The sequence below is a fragment of the Myodes glareolus genome, chromosome 14, assembly GCF_982192425.1.
Source record: "Myodes glareolus chromosome 14, mMyoGla1.1, whole genome shotgun sequence".
NCBI lineage: Eukaryota > Metazoa > Chordata > Mammalia > Rodentia > Cricetidae > Myodes > Myodes glareolus.
In genome coordinates, this window is record NC_142039.1 from 37,620,654 (window position 1) to 37,642,181 (window position 21,528).

General features: G+C 42.7%; 1 protein-coding gene across 1 annotated transcript; it reads left to right on the forward strand.

Annotated features, from left to right (window-relative positions):
- Positions 1–1,227: 1,227 nt before the first annotated feature.
- Positions 1,228–11,280, forward strand: Sfrp4 (secreted frizzled related protein 4). The gene is made up of 6 exons (XM_048460875.3): positions 1,228–1,989; positions 3,229–3,309; positions 3,395–3,460; positions 5,378–5,576; positions 8,296–8,359; positions 10,456–11,280. The coding sequence occupies exons 1-6, from the start codon at positions 1,545–1,547 to the stop codon at positions 10,645–10,647; spliced, it is 1,047 nt and encodes a 348-aa protein (XP_048316832.1). The 5' UTR covers positions 1,228–1,544; the 3' UTR covers positions 10,648–11,280.
- The last annotated feature ends 10,248 nt before the right edge of the window (positions 11,281–21,528 follow it).

Here is a 21,528-nt window from a genome sequence, read left to right on the forward strand (position 1 = left end):
GGCCTGAAGGAATCCTGGGGCAGCTTGCAAATAGTGTCAGAACGCTAAGGTGAATTAATGTCTTGAAAATACTTGTCCCCACACCTTACCCAATAAAGAGGACAAAAGCGATTGTGTTTTGTTTTGTTTCATTTTGCCCAGCTGTTTTAATCCTCAGCCAGATTTACAGCTAAGCTAATTTATGAGTCTCAACTTTGAAGAGGCAAAAGAACATCCTTAAGCCTGGATTTCAAGTTCAACCACAGCTTTAAAGATTAAAATTCAGGAACCATGTTTTTCTTCTTGTTCATGGGGACAGCAAATTTACACTAGAAGCCTTGCTGTCTGACTGCCAGACATTTGATAGAAGCTTGCATAAGTAACACCTCTTTTCTGGGAATAGTGAGACCAGTGTTGACTTTGCTGCCTTTCTCATGCAAATAAGAAAGTAAACCCAACCTGTATACTTGCTTTCCAAAGCTAGTGAATTCTTACTCAAGAAAAATAGTCTATAGTTTATCAAAGACCAGACTGTTGGATTGGGAAAATGTGGTGTCTCAAGTTGGCTCTGTTTTCTCCTGGCTTCCACTCAAGTTGGACTCAGGAATTAGTATTTAGAGAAAGGAAGCAAGCAGAGAAACTGCTCCAACCCAAGGATGCTCTTGCATTCCTGGGCAGTTCTAAGATCCTGGAACACGCACAAACCAAATGGCTGGTAAAACTTGAGCCAGAACTAAGTCCAGAGGCCATAGAACAGCTTCAGAAGCAACAACATCAACAACAAACCCCACACAACCGGGGGCGGGCTCGGGGAGGCTTATATAAACTGTCCTTTGGTGCTGGTTCCAACACCTACTTCGCTGGGCTTTGTAGGGTCCACACTGCTCTCACTACTCTCGCCCCCTACCGGAAAGGAAAAGCAAAAGTTTCTAAATTAAAGGACGATAGCAGGGTCACGTGGCTCCAGTTCTATACTTAGGAAAACTTTAAGGACGACTGAGCCTTTTCTTTAAAGAGAGTGTTTTTCTCTCTCTTTAAAGTCTTTCCTGCAGCGTCTTGTACTGAGTGTCCCAAATGACTGAATATAAGGTGCTCATTTTCTTGATCTGAAGAAAAAGGGACTAGTCACTCTAAAAAGGGGAGGGACTTTGGGGGAATGGCTGCCCAGTGGCAGAGATGATGTCACCGCTTCTGCACGAGAGGCTGGGGGTGGAGCAGCGAAGTCGGGAGCCGACTCTGCGCTCACAGCTGCCAAGGCAGCTGAGCCCACGTCAGGGGACGAGTCTGGATAAATAGGGTCCCACAATGGCTGTGTCCGATTGCGCTCCGAGCTGCGGGGTCCGAGACTGGCGCTTCCGGCGCCGGTCGGTGCTCTGGAAGTTGAACGCTAGCGCTACTGGTGCTCTCTGCGCCCAGGGGCTGTCGGTGGCCAAACCCCAGAACTATCCATCAGTGGGGGCCTGCAGGAAAGCTCATCCGCTGCTCCTAGGTAAAGAGATAGGGAGAGCAGGGGGACTGGAAGAGAAGGGCCCTTCCTGCCAGCAGCAGCGCGGGAGGACAGTGCCATGCTCCTCTCCATCCTGGTGGCTTTGTGCCTGTGGCTGCGCCTGGCGCTGGGCGTGCGGGGCGCGCCCTGCGAGGCTGTGCGCATCCCCATGTGCCGGCACATGCCCTGGAACATCACCCGGATGCCCAACCACCTGCACCACAGCACGCAGGAGAACGCCATCCTGGCTATCGAGCAGTACGAGGAGCTGGTAGATGTGAACTGCAGCTCTGTGCTGCGCTTCTTCCTCTGCGCCATGTATGCACCCATCTGTACCCTGGAGTTCCTGCACGACCCCATTAAGCCCTGCAAGTCTGTGTGCCAGCGCGCACGCGACGACTGTGAGCCTCTCATGAAGATGTACAACCACAGCTGGCCAGAGAGCCTGGCCTGCGACGAGCTACCCGTCTATGACCGTGGAGTGTGCATCTCTCCCGAGGCCATAGTCACAGACCTTCCAGAAGGTAAGGCAAGAGGAGGTACCCCCAGAGGCCGAGAGAGTCCAGGGGTCGACACAATCAGGTGAGAACCAGGCGGCCTCACGGACAGCTGAGCAGTTCTTGTCCCATCACTGTTCACCGAACCTTGAGGTCGATGAAAGGTCGGGAAAATTATTTTGCAGGGATTCCTCAAGGAAGGGGGATGTGCCCCGAGCTTCCTGAAGGACACAGGAAATAAGACTGCTTGGTGCAAACCATTTAGGCATTTTTTTTACTTAAGGGAGATAGCAGAAACAATTGTCAGGCAAACAGATGGTGTTAAACCCCTGTCCTTCACCTTACTTAAGCCTTGAATCAGTCCCACCATGTGATGGTTAACACACTCTGGGAAGTGGGTTAACACACACTTCCACCCATTTAGTGCTGGGTGGAAGTTCTTTCTCAAAGAGCAATAGTAGTTCTCAGTCCCCGCGAGGAGTAAAGTTTGTAAATGTAGTCGCCCTGTAAATTGAATAAACTCCACTCTGCTCCTATGTTGTGGTCACTGAGCCCAGCACTTCAGCATGTTGACTAATCCGATCACTGTGTCACTTCCTGCTTTTCTCACCCCTGCTGTTTTACTGGTTTTGTTGGAAGGAGCACTAGGAATTCACTTCTTGAATGAAACCTGAGAAAAGTGTTGCATTATTTACTGAGGCTTCTCCTAAGTCAGATCGGAGCTATTAAAAGAGACTGGGTCCCAAATGTGAATCAAGGGGGCTGGCGTGGTTTATGAGCCTTGCTTTAAACTCATCAATTACTGAGAATAGGAGAGAAAAAAATTAAATTAGACAACTGCTTAAATCTCATAAATGCCTGGGAGTTATGTTTAGTTTGGGCAATGCAGCTTCGGATTGTTTCTGCATGGCAGTTAGAGGTGGCAACACGGAAATTGTCTGGTTGTTCTGATAGGAGAACTGCCAACTTGTCAATTTGGAGCAACAGAATTGGGATGGCTGGGGTGGGTGAGACTGATACAGGTCGGTGTCATGGATGTTCATTCACATCAAGTTCTGTTTGAGTAAGCAAATTCTTGACTCACAGACTTCTTTCTTAAGCCTGAGGTGTCATGAGCAAAGTAGGGGATGACCACATTTTTTTTTTTACAGTGGTAATATTGTGTTGGATGTTTGTGTTGGCTTGTAGCCTCTGATAATTCCTTGTGCAATCTGGATTAAGGGACACAGTTGTTGACTACACCCTGCCACCCTGTTTGTGTTTCAGATGTGAAGTGGATAGACATCACACCAGACATGATGATGCAGGAGAGGCCCTTTGATGCTGACTGTAAACGCCTGAGCCCTGGTGAGTTCCAACCTCAGGCACCCCCTGCTCTCTTCCCGGAGTGATGTCTCTTCCCCACTTCCCATGTATTTTATGTCTCTTTTAGATCGGTGCAAGTGCAAAAAGGTGAAGCCGACTTTGGCAACATACCTGAGCAAAAACTACAGCTACGGTAAGTCTGCTGATAATGCTATTTTCTCTGGGGACTTGGCACACCGAGGCACCTAAATCACGTCAGGCTGAATGTACTAATCATGGAAAGAGAAATGATGGTTTTTCTTGCTGTTGTGGTTGTTAATTATATGGTTGCTGGAACTCTCAACAACAACTATAAAGCTTCTTGCTCTTCTGGGTACATCAAAGAAAAAAAACTAAATAAATCACTCACATAAAAATGGTCTCAGTGACCGTTTCTGCTGCACAGAGAGTGGCAGGGAGGGGGCCACTCTCCTCTTTCTCAGTTGTGTCACCATGGGAAGGATGAGGGTGCCCAGCAGGATTTGATTGTCTGAGGACCAGAGGATGAAGAGCTAACTGTGTGCTTTTTCCTCATCAATAGCTACAGATACTTAACCCTCTTCTTCTTTACTTGAACAAATCACTTAGTACCCCTACAAAGGAAAAACAAAGCAATCATGGTATTTTACAAGTTTCAACTACTTTTAATCCTACTCTGATCCCTTGTGTTCTTTTAAAATATGCACTTGAGATCTGAGGCAATTCAGTTGCTTGCACCAGCACATACATGCACCCACCTACATGTGACACATACACACACACACACACACACACACACACACACACGAAAAGGCGAAAAAATAAAAACAAATCGAGTATCTACTTGGGTTATTTAATCTTTTGTTGCATTTCTTAAATTATTCCTCTTAAAATAACAAGGACAAAGAAATGGCAGGTAAAGTGGTTTCTTTGTCGGCTTGGTTTTCATATTTTAAATGAAATTGTGTGTCCGTGGGAAGCTTTCGATTATTTACCATGTAAGAACGTAGGGAGGAAAAGAACTCTGGAAAAATAATCTGCAGTTCAGCTGTCTGATGTGAGAGTCACAAATAACAATATGGACAACTCGGCAACAAAAAGTCTCATTTTTTCCCAAGTAGCTTTTTTTTTTCCTTGAAATGTGTTCCATGAAGACGTTGTCTTAATCTTGTCTGCTTTGTTCCTTGTCTGCCAAGATCTGGCCCTTGGGTCTACCCGGAGCTATCTAAGCCCCACTACCATTATCTCTGGGGTGCCACATTTTAGTTCCCACTTGGCGATGAGCTGCTCAGTTGTTACACATTTGGATCCTCCTTAGGCCAGCTTCCTAGGGTGGGATTCAAAACAGATTTGTGTTGGGCTGATCAGTGACTCCGCTAGAATACTAAATAGCAAGGATCCAACGAATCTGAAACTCAAAACTCGACCAAGGTGATGACCTGAACATCCACCTGTAATAACAATTTCATGTCCACTCGCCCTGGGCCTTCACCGTCAGTCTGTGTCATTAATGAACGGAGAGCAGTAGCTTTTAGAGACGCCTTACAGTTGGAAACTGTTCATGTTAGGTCGCAGGCTGTCTAAATATTCAGAAATGAGTTCAACCTGGATGGTAGGAGGATTTTTTTGGTGGTTAGAGAAAAGTCAGCATTCTGTGGGGGACCTGGCAGTTATGACTAATGTTTTTCTGTAAAAAGAAAGTCAAATCTAAGACGAGTGACTGAAGGAATCCAAGCTTTACCTTGCCTTCCAAATCAGATCATATGGTCATCCTCCAACTCATAAGAGGGAACGTAAAAACAAATAAAAATGTTTACATGCAAGTTTTGGTAACCTGTTAGTCCAGGCTAATGCTGGCCTTCTGATTCCCCTTTCATTTTGCGATGTGATTCATGAATTTCAAGAGAATGTTGGCAAAATAGGATGCTTTGCATTTAGCAGTGTGGGCTTTCTGACTGCACCGGGACTGCTCGGACATGACCATAATTACAGGAGGAGCGCTTTAAGAGATGCTCTGGATTCGGCCCTAAAGCACTGTCTGGTTTCCCCCAAAGACTTCTATAACAACAGTTACTTGAGTTTTAAATTGCAGTGATTCATGCCAAAATAAAAGTCATCCAGAGGAGTGGTTGCAACGAAGTAACAACCGTGGTGGATGTGAAAGAGATCTTCAAGTCTTCCTCACCCATACCTCGAACCCAGGTCCCCCTCATCACGAATTCCTCCTGCCAGTGTCCACACATCCTGCCCCATCAAGATGTCCTCATTATGTGCTATGAGTGGCGCTCAAGGTAGGTTCCAGGGAGCAGAGGAACTGCACATGGAGCGTGAATCTCACTTAGCTGTCATGGTTGTAAAGGACAAAGCAATGCCAGTTGTCATTTAAAGAACATTTTAGTAGATGTCTCTTTTGGGATCCTGTGTTTCCTAAATATAATTTTATTCAATATCTGAATATTCTAAATTTCCAGTTAATAGAATGAGAGAAATCTAGAAAAATATTTAAATAGAACCTTAAAAGCCTATTTCAGAATCCATTAGGTGATTTAAAATACATCAACAAGTAAATTATTCTGAGTAAGAGCATGAAGAGGTCCGAATTTTAAAGTCGTGTCCAGTGCTTAGAGGCTACCTTGCAGTCATCCTAGGCTAAAGTTCTACGTGTTTCCTACTGTACACTTTCAAGTCCCTTTCATAGAACATTGCACACACAATCACACATAGAAACTTTAAGATTATTTCTGAATCTGAAAATATATAATGTCAAATCCAGTCATTACAAAGCAAAGCACAGTTGAATACAAACACACACACACACACACACACACATCTCTACTGGCGAGTGTTCATCTGCTCAATTTTTTCCCTAGTCGTGTTTTCTAGAAAACAGAGGTGAACTTTTCAGCTCTTGTCCCATGACAGGCCTGTGATTTACAGTAATTTTATCTAGGAAAAGCACACTTTTTTATATAACAACCCCCCAACTTTTCATTCTCTGGCATTTATGCTTCGATGTTGCTTTTGGATAAAGCCTAGGAGTCCATTCCTCTAAACTTAAAAAGCAAATGCATCTTTTGAAAATGTCATCATTTCAATGCACAGTTGTGTATTCCATTAGTTGTTGATTCCCCTGCCATAGGGCTGCACGTTCTTAGCTTTCAAACCATTCTTCTCCTCACAGTTGTTTCTCTCAGGCAGTGGCCAGTGCTTCGACTCTTCGCTATGTTTATATGTGCCGTAGCAAAGCAGGGTTCAGCCGAGGACATGCCGTATTATTAGTCATTCAGTTCTTTCTGAGCAGATGAGTGGATTGTAGACTCTTCCAGTGCAACTATTTTCAGATGACTGGGATTTTTGTAAAGAAGATTTTAAAAGTAATTAGAGATCTACCTTATGAAGAGATACAGAACTGGCATAAAGCTACTCTTTTTGAAACCACGTAGTTTAAGGACAGACATACAGATAAAGGAAAGGAAAATCTTTATTTTATTTATCTTCTGTGCTGAGGAGTGTACCTAGGGCCTTGAGTGCTCAGTGAGCCAAGTTCTCTATTACATAGTTAAGCCTTCAACCCTCAATTTGCTTTATATTTTAAGACATTGTCATATAGGCTGATCTTGAGATCATTCTATAGCCCAGGCAGATGTCAGACTTACAACCTTCCTCCATCAGTCTCAGTTCCAAATAGCAGGAGTTATAGGCCTGTGACAAGCAGACCCAGCTAATGGAAATGTTCTCAAAAATAATTATAACAAATAAAAGAATATTTTATGATGGAAGTGTTATTAAACAGTAGCATATGAATACATTAGTTACAAATATTTAGAAAATATTTAGAAAAAAGTATGTTTTTCACTATATTAAGAAGCACATTTAAAATGTATTAAATTGGTGAACATTTTAAAACTCATGGTCAAAAATGGCAAAATTGGTTGATTAGAAATATGGCAAATGAAATGCAAAGTGCTTGATAATCACAAAACCAATGCAAGGAACTGCATGGGAAAACGTCAGTGCACATTGTGACTGGTTGAAATGCTGTGCACAATAGTCACAAATGCAAACAGCAAAGGGCATGCCTCTGTAATGGGTATGATGAAAATGGAGATATTATTCTCTAAAATATGCCAGTTAAAGTGTTAAGAACACACTGCATAAATGTGTGCCTAAATCTACAAAGAAAATTTCCATAAGTATAAACAGTAAATAAACATTAAAGTTTACCTTTGTATTTCCCAGGTTCAAATAAACAGAAGATTTTACTTTTAATTAGTATTTTAATATGAGTAAATTAGATGAAAAAGAGGCTACTTTTAAAATGATTGGTACTCTATTGGAAATCCTTTTTAAAAAGATTTGCTTATTTTTACTTTGTGTGTGTGGCTGTTCTGCCACATGCATGTCCATGCATCATATGTGTACCATTCCCATGGAGAGCAGTAGAGACCATTACATCCTTTGGAACTGGAGTCGGCGGCTGGTTATTGGTCTCTGTGTTGTTCTGGGAACTAAACTCAGATCCTCTACAAGAGAAGTTGGTTCTCTTAACAACTGTACCACCTCTAAAATAAAAAAAAAAAAGCCCCCTTTGGACCAGCATCTAAACCCATCAGAACCCATCTAAAGGAAACAGTGAGCCAGTGCACACTATTCTGTGCAAGGATATTCAACACAATAAGAGTGAGTGATGTGAGATAAACAAATGGAAGCAGAGAACAGCTAAGTAGGTATCCACAGTCGTACTACATATGGATTATAGTTTATTTTATGTTTTCTAATCATCCCAAGAAACAACTATAACAATGAAAAGAAATGTAAAGAGTGGTTTACATATGCAGTGTGATCAGAAAAACATATAGGACCAAGAAAAATCCATGAATTATTAATAGTAGACACACAGGTTATGGGGATAAGAGTTATTTGAAAACAAGTATGATTTCATGTATTAGTAAATGTTTTGCTTTTATAATCTAAATTTAATTGCCAAGAAATTTACTTTTTTTTTCCTAGAATGATGCTTCTTGAAAATTGTTTAGTTGAAAAATGGAGAGATCAACTTAGTAGGAGGTCCATAGTAAGTATAATTAAGAACATGGTGGGCCTGGGTAGAAACGGCTGTAAGAAAAGTCTATAGATTGGGTATTTTCCTACAATGTCTTCTTTCCGAGCTCTCACAAGGGCCAGTAATGGCAAAAGCACTTGTCTTTTGAATCTGCAGCAGAGAATCACACCTAATTTACTCAGAATTGTTATCAGCAACTGTTATCCAACTTCACTGTTGATGCAGTGTGCTCCAATACAAGGCACCAGTTATTTACAGTTTCAATTAGGCATCCCCCCCCTTTTTTTTTCTTTCCAAGACAGGGTTTCTCTGTAGCTTTGGAGCCTGTCCTGGAACTAGCTCTTGTAGTTCCAGGCTGGCCTCAGAATCACAGAGATCTGCCTGCTTCTGCCTCCCAAGTGCTGGGGTTAAAGGTGTGCACCACTACTGCCTGGATGCATTTTTCTTTCTTTATTGTATTACAACTTAGTTAATAAAGCAAACAGTATAAAAATTCAGTATTCACTGGTGTTGAAATGAACATATATTTGTAGAAAAGCAGATACTTCTAAAACTCATACACAACTAATCATACTATTTAAAATAATGTAAGCTATGTCTCTAAGTAATCATAAGCAAAAGTAATTCATTTATGGCAAATGCATAATTTTAATTTAATATTACTCTCATATTGATAGTTTTGTTAGAGTTAGAATATTATCTTCACCCCAGATGAAAATCATCTATAATTAAAAATGGTAACTGGTTTGGAATTTTTAAAGCTGCCTTGATTTTCAAAATAAATAGACATATTGAAAATTTATATTTTAATTTCAAAAAAGAAATCATTACTATACAGTTTTTCAGTTTGGATGGATAAAAAAGCTTCAGCAAGTCTAAGGAACATACTAAGAATAACATAGGGAGAAAACAGCTAAACACTTAGCATGTCTGTTAAATAGAACCCAACACCATTGTATTAGACCTGGGCTAAAACTCCTACCAGAGACTCGGGAGTTACTCAGCAAGTCTGTTCACAGTAATGAGAAAGAATGTTCTAAAAGAATTGCATTTCTAGTTCCCAAGACAAAAATATAATTGAAAAATCAATGAAGAAATTCAACCTCTGACCTCCAAGCTTCACACATGTGTGTATGTACACACCAGAATAATACATACATACATACATGCCACAAGTTTTACTCTCAGGGAAACTTAATTACCCATAAGATGATTCATTCCCCAGTGGTCTGGGCATTTTAGTGAGCTACAACAGCTCTATTTTATCTGCCTCTCTGTGTCTCATGTTTTAGCTTTTGTTTGTTTGTTTGTTTGTCTTCCTGCAGGCAATCACAGTTCAAAAATACAAAACAATACAATACAAAATAACACATTTTGAGAGAGGCCACTTTTATTATAGTAAATGAATGAATAATTTTATTCTTGATATCATTGTCTTTTACTGTGCCTAACATATTAGTTAAGCTTTACCATAGGTGCATATATACAACAAAAGTTACGGCATCTATATAGAGAGCACAGTGCTGTGCATGGTCAGCATTGTGCACATGGGGTCTTGGAAGATCCAGTGAAGAAAGGGAAATCACTAATTTTCTTTTCCTTTGGATATAGTAATTTCTTCAATGCAGTAAAAAACTAGCTTTGCCAGAAGGCTACATAGATTTCTGCTTTTCGTGATGGCAGCACTATTTTAGAATGTTGTGTAGAGATGCTGTAATCTGAGGCTGGCCATTAGAAGCACACGGGTGAGGGGCATGCGCTCTAGAAACGGGTGGAGGACTTAAAGTCTGGCAAGGACTTTCAGCGGCTCTATGGACCTCTGCAAATAATATCTACATACTTGTTTACTGGTTGTGACAACGATGCTGAGAAGATCTGTGTGAGCTTCAAAGAAATGAGCTGAGTATTTAGATTTCTTTGCATACGGAGCTCTTTCCAGTCATGGAAGCCTAAGTGCCCAACCTAGGGAATGCACGGTAATGGCCGCAATATTACAGCTACAGTGGAGCTGCGCTAATGCAAAACCTCCCGGGTCCGTTCTTGTATCAGTTACGCTGCATAAAAGGGTGACGTGCATTTGATAGTTACATCTCCAAATTGCCTCCCAGCAGTGGGAAGAGAGGCTCCGTGAACAGCAGAGGACAGTTCAGGACAAGAAGCGAACAGCCAGCCGCACCAGTCGCAGTAACCCCCCCAAGCCGAAGGGAAAACCACCCGTTCCCAAAGCTGCCAGTCCTAAGAAGAACGTCAAAGCTAGAAGCGCCCCCAAAAAACCAAACCCGAAGAAAACTGCAAGTTAAGTACTTTCCCAGATGGAGCCACATGTACAGGATTAGGCGGTACTACCCGGGACAGCCTAGAGACGGTCACATGCCACTTGCCTTAAGAACTCACTCCAGTTCTACTCATAGACACATCTTGTAGCACTTTTTTAAATGATAGCTTCCGTTTTTCTCTTTAAGCCACACAGCCCTTTGGGTGGTTGGTCCTCTGGAAGGGAAGGAGCGAGAGGGAACTCTGGTGCACCGGTTTGCCCTCAGGGTGGCCTATGTGCATACTTTGTGATCTTCATGAGGTAGGAAAGGCGCTTTTGTTTTGAGAATTTGACCTAATATGTACATTTTAAAGTTCACATAATATGTCAAACGCAACAGTATTTTTGACAAAAGAAAAATATTTTATTTCTTTTGACTTCTGGTAGGAAGTTAGTGATTAAATGTGATTAAAAATATGGTTTTGATGAAGGCAGGAAAATGATACTTAACAGATCTTCATGTGTTTGTTGTCTGCAAACAAACAGATACTTTTCTGATGAATGAGATTGTGAGAAATTAGAGATACAGGAAATCGTCAGACTTTCAATGTTGTCTTTAGCCAGAAACTTTGAAAACTAAGCTGACAATGACAAATAAAAAGGAGAGGCAGACTGGCAAGGCCTACGTTCTTATTGTCTGGATGCCATACCATGCTGAAGATGCTCTGATCAAAATGCTTCTCACCAGTGTCCTGTGAGCCGCACCATAAAAAGGATGCTTTTTCCCCTTTATGAGTCAGGCACCAAGGAGCAGGTTAACCTGACAGAAGAGCTGGGAACTCATCTCACACCCGGGACATCTTAGTACTTCTGATCCCAAATAGGACAGGATATTCTCTGTACAGTTGCAGGTTCTCACAGTTATGTCTGTGAAGCGGATGTACCTGGAATTCCCAACCTGGTTCATACTGTGCTATGCACTCACTGTTCTCTTGGTTCAGGGTGCAGAGGTCACTTAGCTACTCACTACACATGGAATTAGCAGAACAATATGAAAGCTTAAGACTTAGATTTACCATTGTCTCTGCTTGTCATAGGAAAGGTAAGTGACATGTCACACTCATAGTCATTAGACACTGAGGTGAGCACAGCAGGGGCAAGAGGAAAAACGGTTCTATCGAGAAGTATTAAGTATACACTGATTGACTCCTGAAGGCTTAGCTTTGTTTGCATTGTGACCCTAAGCTGATAGCTGAAGAAATACAAGAGCATCAATAAAACACAAAGTATGTGATCCTGCTGTGTAAAATCTGACCCACTGACTCCTAGGAAATCCGGGTGGCACTGCTGACAGCCCATGCAACCTGTTAGCACAAAGAGGATTGATTGACAGAGAACAGTTAGAAATAGAACTCAGCACACTCAGCAGAAAAGGAAGTAAAATAATTCAATAAAAATATTTTAAGTATAGTTTCTCTCCCCTGGCTCCATATTCGATCCCACACCTCTGGCTCCTTTACCAGAGGCCAGGGGAGCCCTAGCAACCCCAGGTAAGGCATCACCCCCTGTCCACTAACACTTATTAAAGCCTGCCCAACAATCCCAAACTGCAGCACTTCCCTTGGGCTCCATATTGTGGCAAACACCTTAAACAGAAGATTTCTGCTTAACCCAAGGTGAAACACTGCCCACAGCCAGGATACACTCTCTAAAGCTGGCCCAACAGCCTCCAATAGCATCCCACCCCTGAACTCCATTCCCAGGCCACAGCTTTACTAGAAATCTTCTGCCGTGAGGCAGGTATGCTGTACGAGGAATCCCCAAGATTATATAGGTACCTAGAACCCCAGAGACCACAAAGATACTTGGAATCACAGGGGCAATATTGGTACCCAAAATCCAGAGGTCCCTTAGGCCACAAAACCACCACTGGAGACATCCTGTTGAACCTGAAAAGTTACTACATTAGAACTCCTGGCCACTTAGGCCAGAAGACCAGAGAGGGAGCAGAAACCAAAAAACAAAGCACCCGTCCAAAACAAAGACAAACTCAGGAACCAACACATAGACCAATAATCATGATGACTAAATGCCAGTGTAAGAACAAAATCAATAACAGGAAGAGCAGCATGTCACCACCAGAGCCCAGCTATCCTACAACAAACGGTAAGACCTGAACAATCCAGTGCAGGTGAACCGCAAGAAAACAATCCTAAAACAAACCTTACAAAGATAATAGAAGTCCTTAAAGAGGAAATGAAAAAAAAATCCCTTAAAGAAGGACAAGAAAACCAAGGAAAAAAATGAACAGGTGAAGAAAACTGTTCAATAAAGGAGTAAGTCACAAAACAATCCCACGCCAGTTTGGAATTATGATTAATAAAAGGGTTGTTTATTTAAAGGGAAAAACTTACAGATCACTGTCTTAGACAACAGTCCTCTGCACTCCAGGAAAAGAGTCTGGTAATCGGAAATGGAGTGTGAAGCAAGAGATGGAGCCAGGGCTCCTGCGGCTACTGCTGTTTTAGCAAGCCAAAGAGACCACGCCCAAGTGGGCTAGTATCTTAAAGGCTATTGGCTGAAGGAGCAGAAAGAGCTCCCAGAGCAGTTCAAGATTCAAACTTCCGGAAAATGGAAATAGAAGCAAAAGAATCCACAGGCAGAGGGAATTCTGGAAACGGAAAATCTAGATAAGCAAACAGAAACTACAGACGTTGAAGACATGACAGGAAAAATAAAATTGTTGGTCAAAGAGAATGTTTAATTTAAAAATTCCCTAACACAAACACCCAAGAAAACTGGGACACACCAGGAGAAGACCCAACCTAAGAACAGCAGAAACAGAAGAAAGAGAAGAATCCTAACTCAAAGGCCCAGAAAGAAATTTTACTAACCTAAAGAAGGACATCCCTGAGAAGATATAAGAAGCTTACAGAACAACAAATAGATTGGACCAGAAAAAAAGTTCCCACACCACATAATAAAACATCAAACACACAGAATAAAGAAAGGATATTCAAAGCTGCAAAGAAAAAAAGCCCAAGTAACATAAAAAGGCAGACCTAGTAGACTTCCACCTGAGTTCTCAATGGAGACTCTGAAAGTCAGAAGGGCCTGGATGGGTATCTTGCAAACCCTAAAAGACCACAGATGCCAACCCAGACTACTAGACTCAGCAAAATTTTCAATCACAATAGATGAAGAAAAGAAGATATTTCATGACAAAATCAAATTTAAAGAATATCTGTCCACAAATCCCACCCTACAAAAGGTACTAGAAGAAAATCTCTAACCTAAGGACATTAATTACACCCACAAAAACAAGACAATAAATAATCTCACACAAAACTCAAGGAAGAGAAACAAACATATGTACATGTGTGCACATGCATGCATGTGAGCTCGCACATGTACACACACACACACACACAACTACTTACCACCACCACCACTATAACACCAAAATAAAAGGAATTTAAAAATCATTATTCATTAATATCTCTCAACATCATTAGACTCAATTCCCCAATAAAAAGACACAGGCTAACAGAATAACAGGAAAACATGATCTCTTTCTTCTGCTGCATACAAGAAACACACTTCAACACAAAAGATTGACATTACCATACAGTAAAGGGTTGGAAAAAGATTTTCCAGTCAAATGGACCCAAGAAGAAAGCTGATGTAGCTATTCCAATATCGAACAGAATAGATTTCAAACTAAAATTAATCAAAAGAGATAGAGAAGGATATTTCATATTCAGAAAAATCCACCAAGAGGACACTGTAATATTTAACATCTATGCCCCAAATGCAAGGGCACCAATATTTGTACAAGAAACTAAAACTTAAATCATTTATTTATTGACCCTCACATATTTATTGTGGGAGATTTCAATACCCCACTCTCACCAATGGACAGGTGTTGTCTAAGTTTTTCTGTCCTGCCCAGTTCCCACAATCGTTAAGTCCCAAAGAAATCACACAGAGATCTACGTTAACTATAAACTGATTGGCCCATTAGCTCAGGCTTCTTATTAACTCTTATAACTTATAGTAGCCCATTATTCTTGTCTATGTTTGCCACGTGGCTTGGTACCTTATTCAGTAAGGCAGACACATTTTGATTCTTCTGTAGCTGGACCAGGATTGTGGACCAAGCTTTCTTCTTCCCAGAATTCTACTGTTTTTGTCAACCCACATCTACTTCCTGTCTTATTATCCTGCCTATACTTCCTGCATGGCTACTGGCTAATCAGCATTTATTTAAAATATAATTGACAGAATACAGACAATTGTCCCACACCAGACAGGAGAGGTTGGACTTATGTAAGTGAATTACCCATGAGTGAGACAAGAAAATAAGATCTAACGGCTTATAATTTTTGGCATCCCAGAAATTAAGTGAGGATCTAATTTTGAGAAGGCACAAGCTGCTAAATGATTTGTGAAGCACAGAGTAGGGGCCAGGGCTGAGCCCAAGGGATATGAGAGTCCGAGAGACATTTGGGTTGCATGGTACCAGACAAAGAGGGCTGAGATATGAGAAACTACAGCTGAGAAACAAGGCCTCACTCGTGGGTAATGATCAGAGGTGCTTGTTGGTGAAGGGGGCCAGCCATAGCCTTAAAGATGATGGCTGGGGGTTTCTCCACCTTCAAGAACACCAGTGGGGTGCCTGAGAATCTACTGTTGTACCCACAGGTCCAGGGAAGCATGTACGCCAACCAGGAAGAGGGAGATTCACCAGTCACAGCCGATGTTGTTCAGAGGGCCCAGTGGTCAAGAAGTTAAAAATTAGGCCATCAGGGCTGGATTGGGTTCATGGTGTACCTCACGGCACCAGGAGTGCCTGCCGAGTCTCACGGCATCAAATGTTGTAGTTTAGTGGCAAGGGGAACTGAACCACAACAAACCCATATGGAAGTTTATTAATAGAAGGTGTAAACAGAGGGGTTCGTGGAGGCCTGTGCTGGAAAAGAAAGTGGTGGAGAGAGAGTAAATGAACCCACTTTTTTGTTGTTGCTGTTTTTGTTTATTTGTTTGTTTGTTTGCTTGCTTGCTTGGTTTATTTTGTTTTTAGAGACAGAGTTTCTCTGTGTAGCTTTGGTGCTTGTCCCAGAACTCGCCCTGTAGACCAGGCAGGCCTCAAACTTGCAGAGATCACCTGCCTCTGCCTCCCGAGTGCTGGGATTAAAGGTGTGAACCACCAACGCCTTGTAGGAGCCTGCTTTTAAAGGGATCTTGACACATGCATACAGACATGTGACATTTACACAGTCATGCAGGGCGTGCACATAGATTACATAGTGATGTACGGCAGTCGGGCCTTGGGCTGACTAAGCATTTGCCTGAATACTGACAATTCATATGGGGCCATAGGACCCTGAGGCTGGCTATAGGGTGCCCGTATGCTAACACTCAAAGCCAAGCATTAGGGGGACTTTGGGAAATCCTGTGGAAGAGGGGGAGGAAGAATTATGAGAGGTAGAGGGGTCAAGGACACCAAAGGAAAACACATAGAGTCCACTGACCTAGGCTCATGGGGATTTACAGAGACTGAACTGCCGAACAGAGAACTTACATCGGACCGGCCTGGGAACTCTGCACACGTTGCAGTTTTGTGGCTTTGTTTTCTTGTTGGACTCTTGGGCAGGAGATCTCTGACTCTGTTTCCTGCTTTTGGGACCCATTCCTCCTATTGGGTTGCCTCATCCAGTCTTAATAGGAGAGGGGGCACCTATTTTTTCTACAATTTGATATCCCGTGGCTCACAGATATACTTGAAAGGCCTGAACTTTTCTGAAGGGAATGGAGAGAAAGAGAGATGGGAGGGCAGATTGGGGAGAGAGACTGGGAGGAGAGGAGGGAAGGAAGAGAAACTGTGATTTGGCTGGGAAAGTTAATAACAATTTTTAAAAAGAAATTATTTTAAGTATAAAACTGAATGCAATAAAAGCTGGGGAATGCCTCTATAAATCTAAGTAATATTTATGTCAGATATTTAGCTGAAAGTATGTGTGAATATTACACAAAATACTAAGTTATGGTCTGGGGAGATAGCTTAGTAAAGGTCTAGCTGTGTAGGGCATGATGACCTGAGTTTGATCTCTGGAACCCATGGAAAACAGCCTAACCTGGTGAACAGTGTTTGTAATCCCAGGGCTTGGGAGGTAGAGACAGGCAGATGCCTTAGACTTATGGGGGTTCAAGACCAAGCAGATAATCTATCACCTGCAGAGAAACAGATAGAACCATTCCATTTCTCTGCCCCAGTCAAGGTATTGGCCACTGCTAACAGATAGCTCAGTTATTCTCAGAAGGCAAAATAAATACTTGGTGACAGAATGAGTGACAGTGTCCTTTCAAGTTTACAAGGATGGCTGTAAGGACGCTGATTCCTCTACAATAAACCCAAGGAAAATGACTGTGTTCAGCAGTCTGGGGTAGAGGTCAGTTCTATAAGCAGAAATGCCTTGCCTTAAGGCAAATTTCTTCTTAGATCCAATCTGGGTCTCTTACTAGACCTTGCCCACAACCTAGTCTCAGTGGTTACATTCCTCCCACACCCGCTAAGACTGGACCTCACTGCTCTCACTGCTAGTCGCTTGTTTCCTTGGGACTATACCCCAGTATGGTAAAGGAATCAGCCAAAGAAATACACCCTGACACTAAAACCAGAGTCAAAGAAACACACCCTGATGCTGAAACCAGAGCCAAAGAAACATACTTTGGCCCTGAAATGAGAGCGAAAGAAACTCCCATTGGCCCTGACCAACTCAGCATGAAAACCAGCCAATCCCTGAGCATGAAACCAACCAATCCCTGAGCATGAAATCCAGTCGATCTCTAAGCTTGTCCAAGCTTAGAAATTGAAATCCAACAAATTTCCACCCTGAAAATCTTCACCCTGGAAAAACTCTACCCCTAAGAAGCCCTATATAAGTCCTGTACCTGTTCAGCTGTGAGCTGCCTTTTTTCACCCTGGCAGAGGCAGCTGCTCTCCTGGATTCCTCTGTCCCAATAAATGTCTTGAATGAGGTTTGGGTGCTGACCTTCTTTTGCAGGAGTAGAGCTGGACAGAGACATCAACAACTTTTGCTGGAACAGGAGCAGATCCGCTATGTTTCTGCATGAAATCCCCTTAGTAGAGTGGAGCAGAGAAGTAAGGACTCTCAGAGAAGAGTAGAACTGCTACATTCCTGCAGGGAAACCATTCCCCACCAGAACAAAGCTGCAGGCATCTCCTGGCTTCCAATGGCCAGGATACCTTTCTCCTCGAGCTGTAACACTTACAGGTATAGACTGGCCTCCGAGGGTCAGGATACCTTTCGCTCCAGAGCTGTAACATTTACATACACAGCACCGTCAGTGATATTATGCTCCAAAGAGAACTGAGGGCTGAATGTCCTGCTTTGGTCTTAGCCAGGTTTTCTATACTCTCTACAATCAAATTAATATCTCTTCTTTTCAGTCTCACATAAGCTGACCAAGATTAGACCTTCTCTCCAAGCTCCATGCCTCTAACTCTCCTTGAGTCAAACCTACCCTACCAAGTACTGTAGTCAATGCAAACCAGCCATAAAGCTACATTCTGAGCCTCTTGCTAAAAGGACAGAGATAAGCAGCAAGGCTCCAAACCACCATTTCAGTGGAGACTGCACAAAAGCAAAGGAGAAAAAGTGGAAACACTCGGCACCCTATAAAATTCACTGGGGGTACCACCCCACTCCATCTCTGCCTTTGCCTCCATCCTCCTACTCCCAAGTCCCTTCATTCCAAAATGTATTTACAAGCAAGTCCAAGGCATTAGCTTTGACTCCTAGAGTTCTCTACATAGCAATAAAATGTACTTTTGTCTACAATTCTCCCAGCCCACCCCAAGTCTCTGAAAGGATTTTGCTGCCAAAATAAGAAGAAATAGCCACACACACACACACACACACACACACACACACACACACACACAAATCCTGGGCATTAACAAAGATGCCCTAATACTCTTGTTGTCTATGTCTTTCCTGAAACTAGTGTATTAATCTTGCTATGAGAAAACAAAGAAATCCCACATTTCAACTTTTCCCAGTTTCCTCTGCTTGGAAATGATAGAAAAACAAACAACTAAAATCTGCTCAAGAGCAAATATTTTAGGCCACTATACAAAAATAAATAAAAGAGCACAGTGGAAAAATTATTAATCAGTAAATATTTTCTCTAATCTATGCTGCTAAAATCTCTCCCAAGTACATAATGTAGACCCCTGAAGAAGTGTAGAGCTCACCTTTTGTGATGGGGCATAATTCCTTTCGAGGAATGATCTTAGAAGACCACTCCTCTCCTGTCTTAGTCTCTCCAAGAAAACTGTGAAGGAGAAAGGTTGGCCACCAGGTGGGGGCTAGCACCATATGTTGGGCCAGCAGCCACTAGTAATCACCCATGCACAGAATCCACCAAGAACTATGATGTTCTCTGATCACCAGCCACCAAATCAAGAAAACAATTCATTTCTCCCTTCTGTTCATCTTCTTCCCCTAACTACAGTAGACTTTCTGACTTCTTAGAAAACTATATTACCTCTTTCTGGTTGGTGGCTTAAATACCAAGAAAGCCACCACTTCCATTCAAGATGCAGAGGGATATGGTAGAGAAAATTCTGAGCACAGGAGTAGGTTTGGAATTCTGTTCCTTCTCCTAGGCTACCAGATCCAAAACAGGGCATTTGGAAAACACGATCTTCCATAACAAGAAGGAAGGGTGAACGCCTTAGGTTCACTGTTGGTAAAAGTTCAGAGGTGAGGTATAAATGTCATTGCCCCCTAAAAGTGGATATACCCCAACATACACACATTCCTAACCAGGCTGTTAAACATGCCCACACCGAGCACTTATGCAGCTGGATCATGTTACTTGACCTTGTGGGCTGTATCCCTCCAGTTTCCATTGTAGTCGTCGAAGAAAGAGCTGAAGCAGTTCCCAGAAGTACGGGAATGCTGTTGGCCTCCAAGAAAAGCCGCGAGGGGATGGAGGGGAGAGGGATCTCTCAGAACAGTCTCAGACTGCTTTGCAATAAATGGATATTGTGTCTTTTCTGTGCCCTGGAGACATTGCAGCACAGCTGCCACCTAGTGGCCATCCAAAAGCTGTTTCCAGCATCTGGTAAATAGTATTAGCATCAGGATTCCCTGGAGTATCCTTTGAACAGTTAGCCAAATTCATTACAAAGTCCATCAGGCCTGGCAGGTCACTTTTACACTCCATCCCATCCCTGGGTGCAGGAATCGCCTGCTATGAGAGCTCTAGTGAAGACCACACACTAGTTTGCCTCCAAATACTACCCCAGCATTTCAGGTAGATTTGCCCCCAGTCTCCCCAGGAGATGCTTAAGGAAGCGGCCCATTGTGGCATGTAGTAGAGACATGGCCCACATCTGAAAAGGATTGTGAGTCTCCAAACTCTCCTCTCCTCTTTTGTCAGAGCTGTAGTCCAGAGGTCAAATGTACTCCAACACCTCAGAGAGTCACATCTGTTGAAGGCTCCAATGCGCAGAGCATAATCCCATAGCCAAAGAAACTCTGCCCGTAGCCCCTCTTTAAGCCATGCCCAGAAAGAAGCTGGACTAGTATGGCTCTCATGGTGAACTCGAGCATGGAGTTCACGTGGCTCTCATGGTGAAGACTCAAGTGTGCATCCATCCCTAGAGCACCAGGAGAAGGGAAGCACCAAGACCTGGCTGCAGAGACACAAAAAGTTCCCCAGCATGGAAGCTTTGAGAGAGGACAGCTCCCTAACACTCAATAGAATGAGGCAGTAGGATTACGAGTTTGAGGCTAGGGTGGGCTATATAGCAAGACCCTGTCTTTAAAAACAACAGAAGAGCAAACACAATATTCTCTAGAGCGGGAAAATTAACTCTAGTGATGGGGACATTAAAGCCTATTCTTGTTGTAAGGAAAAGCGTAGAGAAAGTGTGTGTGCTGGGTGAGGGAGTGTGAACACATGTGTGAAACAGAGGGCTGTAAAATTTCTATAGTTGGTTCTGGCTGCCGTACCAGAGGCCAAACTATGGAAACAAGAGGAATAAAAGTTCAAGGCCAGGCTGGGCCTAATAGTGAGTTTCAGTGCAGCCTGAGCTGCATATCAAGATCTTGCCTTGAAACTTGTCTCGAAACAACAGAATGGTTGTCTTTTCTCTGCCTCAGTATTCCCATTCACACACCCAGAGGAAACCCTTGTACCCAAAGTCTAAGTGGTCCCTGAGTGACCTCCATCTCCCTGGGGCTCAGGACTTGATCTCTATGGACACAATAGGAGTACAGAGGGGAGAGCGGGGTTGCTGCAAGCACGGTACCAGGCCAGTCATGACAGAAAGGGACTGAATTTTCCAACATTGACACCCAAACAAAGCCTGATTCTAGGTTCATTGCAAAGGGTCAGTCAGCAGATCTTCCCATGGATTGGTTGGGAGCCAGGAGGGCAAAATGAGACTCTGGAAGAAGCTGCCTGAGATGCTGAGCCTGACACAATTCTATTTACATAGCTGGAGAGAAGCAAAGAGGGCAACAAGAAATATTTTAAAGGTTATAAAAATTCAAGTCAAAATGCAATGGTGAGCTGAGACTTGTACTCATATAGAAGACACAGAGGCTACAGGCAGAAACCTGAGAGCCAATAGCACAGAGCGGACACACACAGCCTATGTGGCATATTTTACAATAACTAGATGGACTTTTTAAATTAAAATTTACATTAATGTATTACATAACACTATTTTAACCAAGGAGTTGTTGTATTTCCATGACTGTCCCATAACATTGCATTGCGTAGTGACTGTTCCAATAAGAATAAGCATACTCTGAAGAGACTGTCACAGTACCCAAACCATCTCATCCATGGGGTTTTCAGCCTTTTGCCAACTGAGCTCCCTTCC

Coding starts and splice junctions, on each gene's coding strand:
- Sfrp4 (XM_048460875.3), top strand. CDS start 1,545: ATGCTCCTCTCCATCCTGGTGGCTTTGTGCCTGTGGCTGCGCCTGGCG. Junction 1,990..3,228: donor AGTCACAGACCTTCCAGAAG/GTAAGGCAAGAG, acceptor TTTGTGTTTCAG/ATGTGAAGTGGATAGACATC. Junction 8,360..10,455: donor AACTTAGTAGGAGGTCCATA/GTAAGTATAATT, acceptor ATTGCCTCCCAG/CAGTGGGAAGAGAGGCTCCG.